Here is a 9,828-nt window from a genome sequence, read left to right as displayed (position 1 = left end):
TGGGAAGGTTGGAGAATTTTTAATGGAGCTTTATTGCTCACAGTAAGACATTTGCTGTGGTCACTCTGTTAATTATTAATAAATGGTTTAAAACTAAAAACTCCCAGTAACAGATTCCCCCTCATGGTTAACTCAGGGTTTCATGTCTCCCTAAAAAAATTAGGCTTCGGGGCTCATCTGATCTATCCTGAGAGCCTCTGCTCTGCCTCTGCAGGCAGTGAAGTCCTTGTCGGGTGCCTGCAGTTGGACTTTGTCGTGCCGCGCGCCTGGCGGGCGCCTGCGGAGCGAGGCTCCGCCGTGCCGCGAGGGGAGCGGGGCTCTTCACAGCGCAAAGCAAAGGAAGAAGTGTATTTGCCTAGGCTTGTTTCGGGCCCTTGAACGAACCGTCACTCAGTATTTGCTGCCAACTAGGGATTCTTTCCAAGATGACCCGGCGTTGATCCCCAGTGTCACAGGGGCAAAGGTTGAACGGCATCTCCAGGTTTTGGCTCCTGGATGACTTAGAGGCAGCAAAAGGGAGCCCAGGATCCAGCAGCCGGGCCCACGGGCCCCGGCCGCCGTGGGGACCTCCTAGCCCCGCAGCAGCGCACTTCACACCGTGTTTTCTAGGGGAAAGGGCTAAATCCGATGACTCATTTGTCACCTACATGCATCTGCGGAGCTCTGGGACCTGCCCGGGCTCTGCCACGTGTCCCTGCTGCAGCCACAACTTTTGTACGATACTTGACATCCCAATCCAGGTTTTGTGATCGAATGGCTCCATGTTTGCCTCTAGGGGCAGGGAAGGAAGACACCAGCATCTGTCCTGCTGGCAGGGCCAGGAGGTGTTGCAGTCTCTTGGGACGTTAGCTCCGAGTCAAAGGAAGGCCTTGCTTTGCTTGTGCATTAGAACTAGAAAACTGAAGCGATTCTGGCTCTTTTGTTGGCGTCATTCACAGCTCACCAAGAGACATGATGTGGTGGGATGGGAGAGGACAGGGTCATCACAAGGGGACAGCAGCATGTGGGTGGAAGCCAGGGACCTTATTTTGAATGTCGCAGACTAGCTTTCCCTGCCACAGGACAGAGGTTTTAAGCTGTAATCTCACCATCTCATTAATTTTGGTCGTCTTGCTTTTGTCTTTTCTACAGCAGGATTTTCCCATATTTTAGTCTCAGATGATGTCTTTTACCCGCTGGTGTGGGCTTTTTAGGGGTTCGAGGCCTCACCCTTATTTCCCTTCCTGCTGAAGCACGAGAATTTCCATATGTCAGATTCAAATTCCCAGTTACAGCACAATATTCAGTGACTGCGCTTGGGTCCAAGGACAGGTGTAGGCAAATTCACCACTACATGCTGCTTCTTCCCTGAAACAGCTAAGCAGAGCGATGGCAGGTTGCTCCTTTCTCAGGTTGCAGTCCTGCCTCTGAGCTGCGCCACCGGCCAGCGCGGAGCCTCGAGCGTCAGCTCTGTGGAGCCACGGAAACCGAAACAGAGTCTGGATAAGAAGGCTGGGATGAAGGGGCCCCATCTCCCCGCACTCACAGCACGGCTATCCACCATCCTGCCTGCCTTTGGGGAGAACAGACCCCACCCTAAGGTATCTCTAGCGAGGATATGCAGTTACATATCTGTCTTAAGTCAGGGAGAAAACATTAGGTGCTGGAAGACTTAAGTCTGTCTTACAAAGGAGGGAAGTAGGGGACATGGGCCCCTATCCCAGGGACTGCGTGCGACGTGCCCGCTCCCCTGGACAGGGTTTCAGACTGATAGCTCTGAGCCTTGCAAGGGCATTTTGGTCTGCACATTTCAGTGAGTGTTACAAAGGAAAATAATTATTGTTTGTGTCCTGACTCCCCTGTCATGAATCACAACGTTCCCTTGCAGAAAAAAATATAAACAGACAACTGCGGGGCTGTCAGCGGGACTGTCAGAGGCCGCAGGGAAAGAGGCAGGCCCCCAAGCAAAGTTTCATTTCCCTCTGCAGGGCACCTGGCAGCGCGCCTGACTGCTGCCGCCCGGCAGCTGCCTTCCTCTCCTTGGCAATTCAGGTCAGCTGGCCCTGCTCTCCCCGGAGCAGCTGCTGCTGTGGTTTCTGCACGGTGTGTTAAGTGGCTTCCTTACTGCCCATCTTGCTTTCCCCCAGGGCCCTCCTTCCCCTGCAGCTGGGGAAGCTGAGGCAGCCTGTGCCCTGCTCTTGCTCGGTGCTCGCTGAGCGAAGCTCCCTTTGGGCACAGCACCATGTCCGTGTGGCCATCCTCTCTGGCTCTCGAGCACCACGAGGCCCTTGGGGAGAGTTTGAGGGGCTGTTTCCTCCTCTGGCACACCTTGCAGGAATCACGGGGATGCAATGGGCCAAGTGCATTCAGCCATCACAGGTGCATTCCTATTCCTCTCCTTGGGAGCCATGGAGCAGTATCAGCTCCTGGGAAACAGTGCAGGAGGTCCTCAGACCTCCCTGCTGCCACTTCTGCACTCTTCTCTGGCACCTGGCCTGGGTTGGTGTTTACAATCCTTATTCACCCATGATTTCCCCACCATTTGCTATTATAACCTGGTGGTAGCAAGCTTCTGGGAAGTGAGAGCAAGCAGGTTAGATATAAAGCAGCTTGCAATTTTTTTATGAGTAGTGTTTGCCAACCAGTTTATTGGGCTATTTGCTGCTTGAAAGAGCTGTTGGGAAACAACAAAGAAGGGTGAGGTAGACCCCGAGGTAGTGTGTCCCTCAGCAACATTGTGGTGGTTGTTTTCTCAGTTGTGTGTTCTTTAAACAAAGTTGCTGGGTCTCATGTTATGCTGTGAATTCCCCACAGAGCTCATAAAATTGTCTTTGAGCGGAAGAGCTTGAGCACACGTGAGCTGAGGGAGTAACTGGCATCCAGCTCGGCCGAGAGAGCAGCCCTCCCAAAGAGGGGGAGGTGAAGGAGGATGGACCTAGCTCTTGGACACTCCATGTTGGGCATAAGGGTAGTCCCCACTTCAGGAGGGGAGTTGTTTTCCAAACCCTCCCGTTTTGCTTTGTTCCTGTGTGGTTTGGGAAGGCTGTTGGCTTCCTGCGTTTGTCTCTGAAGAGAGGAACCCCGGGTGGGAGACCAGAGCCTCCGCTGCCTCGGGGCACTGCCGAGCGTGAAGGCAGACAGCCCCGGCCTGCGGAGCTGCCGGTGCTGGTGGAAAACACCGAGAGACCCCAACGGTGTGGAAGAAAGGATGAGGTGCCCGGGCCAGGTGGAGAAATTAAGTCATGCCAGTGTATAATTTAGTATTTCCAAGTAAACGGCACCTCTTAGTTCATTATTTTTCTTCCTGGCAGGGAGGGCGCAGAGAACCAGGAGTGTGTTTTTGTGCGATAAGAGCCAACAATTGAATCGGTACGCGGGCGTCCTTCGGGGGCAGCGTGACCTTGAGCGCGGGAGCTGCCCTTCGGCTGTTGCTCCGGGAGCCAGGCCCTGCACTGCTGCCGAAGGGGAGGGACGGTCTCCGTCCCGCTCGTTCCGGTGCCTGAAGGACATAATGACGCTTTTGATAAGCACCAACGATAGCACCGCTTTGAGTCCCTTCTGCTTCCTCCCTTTGAGCTGGGGGGGGTGAAGGGAATGAGTTTCTCTGCGTGGCGAAATGAAGGGGAGAGATGCTCTCTGGAGGAGGCAGCCTCTGAAGGCCAACCTGGGGAGTTTATTTACACACTGGGTGGTTCCCAGTCACCTCTGATGGGTACATCTGGGCCCAGGCAGTCTGTGCATGGCGATAAAGCAGGAGCTTTCATTTAAAGCTTCCTGTTGTTTCCATAAGCTTTAAAAGGTAGATGTAGCTGAGGCCCCAGAAAGGGCTGGCAGGACCACTGCTGGCCCCAGGTTGAAAGCCAGGTCTCTGATCCATAGCCATCAAAATACCATTATGAGCTGGGGCTCAGTGTCTTGCAGGAGGAAACCGCCAGAGGATTGGTGGGACAGAGATGTCCTTTGGACTCTGCCCTCCAAAGCCTTCTGATTCACCCTGCAGAGGACTGCCATGAACAGTCCTCACTTCTTTTTGTGTCTTTATGTGCTTATCTGTGGGGGTAAAAGCCAAATATTTCACAATATTCAGAGTCATTTCGACTTTCCCTGCCACATCTCAGCCAAGCCAGGAAATAACATCAGATGCAATAGCCAACTTTCGTTCCTTAATTTATTCAGATTAGTTTAAGAAAAATTATCTTCCAGAAGCTTGAAAATTCCCAGATAAACATTATCCTTATAAAAATACAAACAAATATAATAAAATCAAGACATTCAGTGGCCCATCCAATCTTGCCCTAAAGCAAAATCAGCTGTTGATTTTTTTAAAAAAAAAATAAAAAATAAGAAATACCCACCCGCCCATTCCAGAACAAGAACAGGGGAACCTTACAGGGCATCCAGAGAAATAACAAGATTCAGGTGATGCTGGACTAAAGAACAGTATGAAAAATAAGCTCGCAAGGCCCAGGGCCTTTGTGGAGGATACCCTGCCAGCAGGATCTCCGGCTTGTCTTGGGAAGGGTTGGTGGGCACATCTATTTCTTCTGTGCATGCCCTGGAGGTTTTAACTTGGCTGAGTCAGGTGAATCTGAAACCCGTATTTCCCCTTCCTCCCCCCCATTCCCGATTCGTCTCCCTGTTTTGATTACCATACCACGGGCGACTGTGCGACACTGCCGTTGAGGTGTGCGCACACATGCCAACACTCGCTCTCGTGCACACAGGCTGTGAGCGTGGGTCCCAGGCCACGCAGCTGAGAGCAGGCTTCTCCTGGAGCTTCTCAACAGACGCCAGTACCCTGACGAGAGGAGGGCCTTTGCCCTCTCGCAGGCATTTTCATGCTTTTTTCGTGCTTCACAGAAGCCCAGGTGATGAGGGAGGAATTAACTCGCGTGGCGCCCCTTGGTTATCGGGGACCCGCTCTCGGCGACGCGGTGCTTTTCTAGCTGCTCTGAACAGAGTGAGCTCTGACTTGCTATGAAATTTTTCATCTTACCAAGTGTGCTGGCCCTGGACGAGGGGAATAAGGGAAGGATCAGCTCTCTGGTCAAACAGACCTTTATAATTTAATGTAGAGGTGCAGTCATCATCCTAATACATGAAGAAAATAGTTTTCCTGAGTAGATCAGCTGCCCGCCCTCCCACACGTGCTGAAGGCAAGGAGGAAAGGTGCAGCACAGCCGGGTCGTTTCCTCTCCCCGACTTCTAGGAGAGCAGTTTGCTTGTGACAAACAGCAGCACCACTTGTGCGATGGCTACAAAGGTGGTGCTGCTCTGAACCGCAGAGATGGAGTTGGGGGTGCTGGTTGGTGGTGCTGTCGTCGCGTTCGCCTCTGAAACAGAAGGAGACCCCCAGGGTGGGTTAGAAATGGAGAGGACCAGCTCTACCACAAACCTACTGCAAGAGGCCACATCTAACTCTCCTTCCCAGAAATGTGGGGTCAGACCCATGGTAGGGGAGTGGGATGCCTGAACGTATCTATTGATATCAATGGAGCACCACCAGTGTGGGCCTTGAGGCTCCTGGGTGGTAGGGGGTTCTCTGGGGCACCGGAGACGTTATCTGTGATGGCAAAGTCACAGTTTCCACTTCACACAGAGTGAACAGGAGGATAAAGCCTGTGCCAATACCTGCAGAAATAAATAAGCATCTCCTCCCATTTGTAGCTATTTTATATCCTTTAAAACCAAAAGGAAGTTTGAAGAGGTTTTAAGTTCAGCATGGTATCATGAAAAACCTCTAGCTAGCTCTAGTGTCTTTGCCTTGTTTCCTGATCACTGGAGAGATGAGAAATGCTTCAGCTGGAGATGGACCAAGTCCATCTTTCTCCTCTCCCAAAACATCAAAGTACAAATGAAGCCTTTGCTGGGTTACCATTCGCCTTGCTGTTTAACTGCCCAACTGAAGCTCATTTACCTTTTTCATTCAGAGTCACCGTGTTGAGCTCAGTGGTGTTATCAGAAAAGAGGATATATGCCCTGTGGAAGGAGGTAAGGGTGAGAAAAAATCAAACAAGAGAAGCTACATGTCTTACATAAGCCCCGTGGAGCAATATAAAGGGGATGTTAAGAGCAGATAAAGGGACGAGAACTATGAAGTCATTCTGAGCTTGTATTGCCCTCCAACCATATAGCACTTTTTTTTTTCCACGTGAAACTCTGTCCTTGTGGCTTGCTGGAGCTAGTCCCCGTGCTGTTTGCTGCTTTACTGCCCTGCTCAGTGATGAGATAGGAATGCCTTGCGATGGGGTGGCACTTTGCTGTGACCATCTGTTCCTTGTAACTAGAATCGCTATTGTAACGAACCATTGCATTCTTCCTTCCTGCAGATAAGGCCAATCAGGCTAATGGCTATGGTTTCCTTTGGCAAACACTTCCCACTGATGCAGCTCCATTAGTGTTAATGGAAACGAGGGGTGTCAATCCATTGATTTCCATGGAGCTAATCTACATTCCTACTAATGTGAGCAAATCTTTAAAGCTATCAGATTCTCTGAGGAGTAATCTCTGGATCCAACTTTGAAGAAAATGTTTCCTTTGTCTTTGCAAGTGAAAATCTGGAGCAGGCAAAAGGGGTTTGTTTCAACCCCTGCTCCAGAGCAAAACTCCCATTGCCATAGCCTACCCAGGCAAGTACTGTCCCAACTGAATACCTAAAGGTGGAATATATTATTACCTTATTTCCACAGAAGTGATGTTACTGCTTGGGGATGTCCAATTTGCTGTTGTGTTAGTGGCATTTACTACTGCTGTAGAAATACCACTGCAGTTTTCAGGGCCTGTGTCCTTCCATTCTCCCACGGAAATGTTTTGGGAGGATAAGGCTTGCAGCAAAACCGCAATCACATTTTTCTCACCAGTTAAGTTTCTGCTGTCACTTACTTGAACTGGAAAGAGAGCAAGTGAGACAAAGTAGGTTGCCTGTCCTGTCAGGCAGCTATCTGCAGACCCCGTGCCTTCAGGGTTTTCAGCCAGGGGAGCGTTTGGGCTTGCACCATGCTCTCTCTGGGACATGGGAGCACCAGAAGCCTTCAAAGGGAAGCTGAAGTCCTATAGCCCTCCCCCAATCAAAGAAAGAAAAAGTCCCCTACCTGCCCCCTCCCCAGTTTAGGCACAGACTGAGAGGAATTCCTCAGCTACCAAATCAGCCCCTGCTAGCATGGGCACTGCAGCATAAGCCAAACCAGAGCTCCTGGAGTGTGAATCTTTGCTGGGTCCCAAGCGAATGCCAGAAGTGGAAAAGCTAAAGGGGACAAGCTTTTGGGCAGGAAATGCTTCCTTTCATCCCCAATGCTGAGGGCACCAGACCCCACCCTTACTGCTTCCCCACTTCTCCATCCCGGGCCGCTGATTCACAGCTGTGACTAGCCTGCACAGCCCTACTGCGTACCAAGCTCGTATTGCAAAGAGCAGGCGGGCACGAAGCAAGGGGAGCCCCTGGCCAGGAGCCAGCGACTCCCCAGCTGCGTCTCCCCGGAGCCCCGTCACCGCATGGGCTGGGGTGCCGTGGCCCTCCTGGTCCTCAGCCCGCTTTGGGGCAGAACCACATCTCCAAAGAAACCCGCCAGGACCTGCAACAGCTATGGAAGCTGACATGAGGCAGCACCCAGCTCAAAATATGAAATAATGGTAGCAGTGAACAAAACGTTCCCCCCTACTGAAAAACAGCCAGCTGCAGTGGGTGCTCCTTGGGGTGAAATCTGAAGGAAATCTGCCAGTTGAGACCAGCACCCTACCTCCCCCCTTGCAGGAAGGGATCAGGAGATCTCTCTTCCCCTGCTTTCCCAGCATTTAGGTTTTGCTGAGCCTTAAGGCAAAGGGAGATCTGTTGTCACATTCTGGAAACAGGGGCAGGCTGCCGTATGCTCTGGAGCCAAGCACTTTGTAATATTAAAAGCCATTTTCTGTGACTGGCGCTGAATATGTGTCACTCTCAAAGTAACCTCTTCACCCTCGTCCTCATAGCCGTTACTACTGAGAAGGGCAAATTCTCAGGGAAGGGGAAAGAGAATGGATCTGTAAAAAAGCTTCCCTCAAAATTCTGCATTTTCAAGAGTTTTCAAATCCTGCTATGCTGTTTAGGCAAAATGATTAAAGGGGAAAAAAGGCACCCTAGAAAGGAAAGGGGATTTGGGACTGACGCTGTAGACGCGAACATGAAATAGGAACAAGAGATAACAACTAGTGCCATTTACCTATCGCCTGCCTGAAATAAAAACACATTAAATGCGTATTAAAGCTCACATGTTTTAAACACATTTGAAAAGCATCACTACCCAAGACTCAAGAGACCAGCTGCGGTAGGGGCAGGGGAGACATATCTCTAGGCAGCGTGCAAATTCGGAGATCGAAGCAGAGCCAGCTTACCTGTGTAGGTTGTGTTCGCCGCATATGTCTCAGGTATCACAGATAGGGAGAAATTGCCTGCCGTCACGTTTGGGAGGAAATCGCATCCTTGCATCTGCAAATATGCCGGGACGATTAGAGTCCCAAGGAAGAGGAGTTGCAGCATGAAGAGGAGAGAGGCCATGATCCACTTTGATGTCTCTGCTTCGCACACCTGCACCTGGGAATTGAGAAAGTCTCACATTTTCCAGCCTATTTATACTCAGGTTTTGATGAGGTAAATGCAAATATTTCCTCCTGCCCATCCAGCTCGCTTGTGCACACCCTCGATGGGAGGTTTCACTTACGCTTTTAGAGATTACTTCCTCCTACCTGCTTAGTCTCTAGATGAACTGAAAGGGGTGACAAGCCAAGTGGGGTTTAAATGGGCAATGTACACGTCACCCGGGAAGCTGTGGGCTGGGAATTAAGTCTCCACATGCCAACTTCCCTCAAGCCGCCCTTTGCGTGCACACGACACAGTGTTCCCCGTGGATGCTGCTAGTCCCTGTAACCCCGCACATCCCCAGCCACTGGAAGCATGGAGGAGCATCCACAGTCCTGTTTCCAGTGCTGGTGCGGGCTTTGCTGAAAAGAGAAACAGCTCCAGAAAGCGTGCGAGGCCCAGCTGGGCTACATCCTTGTAGAGATGTTCAAACACAGCCTCCGCCTCTGCCTGCAGACAGCTGGGCAGCGACGGGCCGGGAGGCTGTGAAAGGACCATCTCCCTGGCCTTGGAGACAACCCCTCATTGCAGCACTTCCCTAGGAACACAGTGGAGTCTTCTTCAGGGGCAAATCATTTATGTGATTTTTCTTGAGGGGTACCATGGCAAAACAGTTTGCCCGTAACCCCTCCAATAACACTATATGAAAAAAAAGACCAAGTGTCTCTTTTCTCCTTTTTCCCTTGCTGGGATTCCCCCTTCCTTGCCCTGCAAGCCATTGGACAGGTTTTTTGGAGGCTGATTTTGCAAGCGGGGAGGTGCTGGCACAGGGTGAGTTACGTTAGCACAGGTGAGACAGGAGCACTTCTGCGATCCGGAAACCTTCCTCCCACGTGCCTTGTGGGGCAAGGAGCAGCAGGCACAACGCAGAGCGAAACCCAGGGCGCGCGACACCCAGTAATTACTGTGGAGACAGCCCCGAAACGCTGACGAATCAGTCCCCTGAAATGGAGCTTGCTCCAGAACGTGTTCCCGGCGCTAGCTCTGCTGAAGGTAATTATTCCCAGCAGGGAAAATTGGGGGGTGCCGAATGCATAGGCCCTCCAAATCCTCAAAAGGGAGATGGGCATGCCCTTTTCCCCCCCCATTTGCCGTGTGCTCGCAGATGTGTCATTCAGGGATGCCACAGGAAGCTCCCGGAGGCGTTTCTCAGGACCTCGTGCTGCCGTTTGGTCGAGCCCTCCTCCGCCGCTGAGGCCCCAGCTCTGCTTGGTCACCCGCGCTGCCGGGCGAGCGGG

The 9,828-nt window shown here is 51.5% G+C and overlaps 1 protein-coding gene across 1 annotated transcript; it reads right to left on the bottom strand.

Annotated features, from left to right (window-relative positions):
- Window positions 1-4,133: 4,133 nt before the first annotated feature.
- Window positions 4,134-8,564, bottom strand: LOC136994035 (placenta-expressed transcript 1 protein-like). Its single transcript, XM_067310141.1, has 4 exons — window positions 8,347-8,564; window positions 6,656-6,866; window positions 5,897-5,958; window positions 4,134-5,312 (listed from the first exon to the last, which is right to left on the bottom strand). The coding sequence occupies exons 1-4, from the start codon at window positions 8,507-8,509 to the stop codon at window positions 5,185-5,187; spliced, it is 564 nt and encodes a 187-aa protein (XP_067166242.1). The 5' UTR covers window positions 8,510-8,564; the 3' UTR covers window positions 4,134-5,184.
- Between the last annotated feature and the right edge of the window lie 1,264 nt (window positions 8,565-9,828).

The sequence above is a fragment of the Apteryx mantelli genome, chromosome 23 (assembly GCF_036417845.1).
Source record: "Apteryx mantelli isolate bAptMan1 chromosome 23, bAptMan1.hap1, whole genome shotgun sequence".
Taxonomy (NCBI): domain Eukaryota; kingdom Metazoa; phylum Chordata; class Aves; order Apterygiformes; family Apterygidae; genus Apteryx; species Apteryx mantelli.
Note: the sequence above shows the minus strand (reverse complement) of the source record. Positions and strands in the feature narration are given on the sequence as shown.

What these genes read in the sequence shown, in the direction of transcription:
- LOC136994035 (XM_067310141.1), bottom strand. Translation starts at nt 8,509, where the DNA reads ATGGCCTCTCTCCTCTTCATGCTGCAACTCCTCTTCCTTGGGACTCTA. An exon ending in GGCGAACACAACCTACACAG is followed by an intron (nt 6,867 to 8,346) that starts GTAAGCTGGCTC and finishes CTCTCTTTCCAG; the next exon opens with TTCAAGTAAGTGACAGCAGA. An exon ending in ATCACTTCTGTGGAAATAAG is followed by an intron (nt 5,959 to 6,655) that starts GTAATAATATAT and finishes CTCCTTCCACAG; the next exon opens with GGCATATATCCTCTTTTCTG.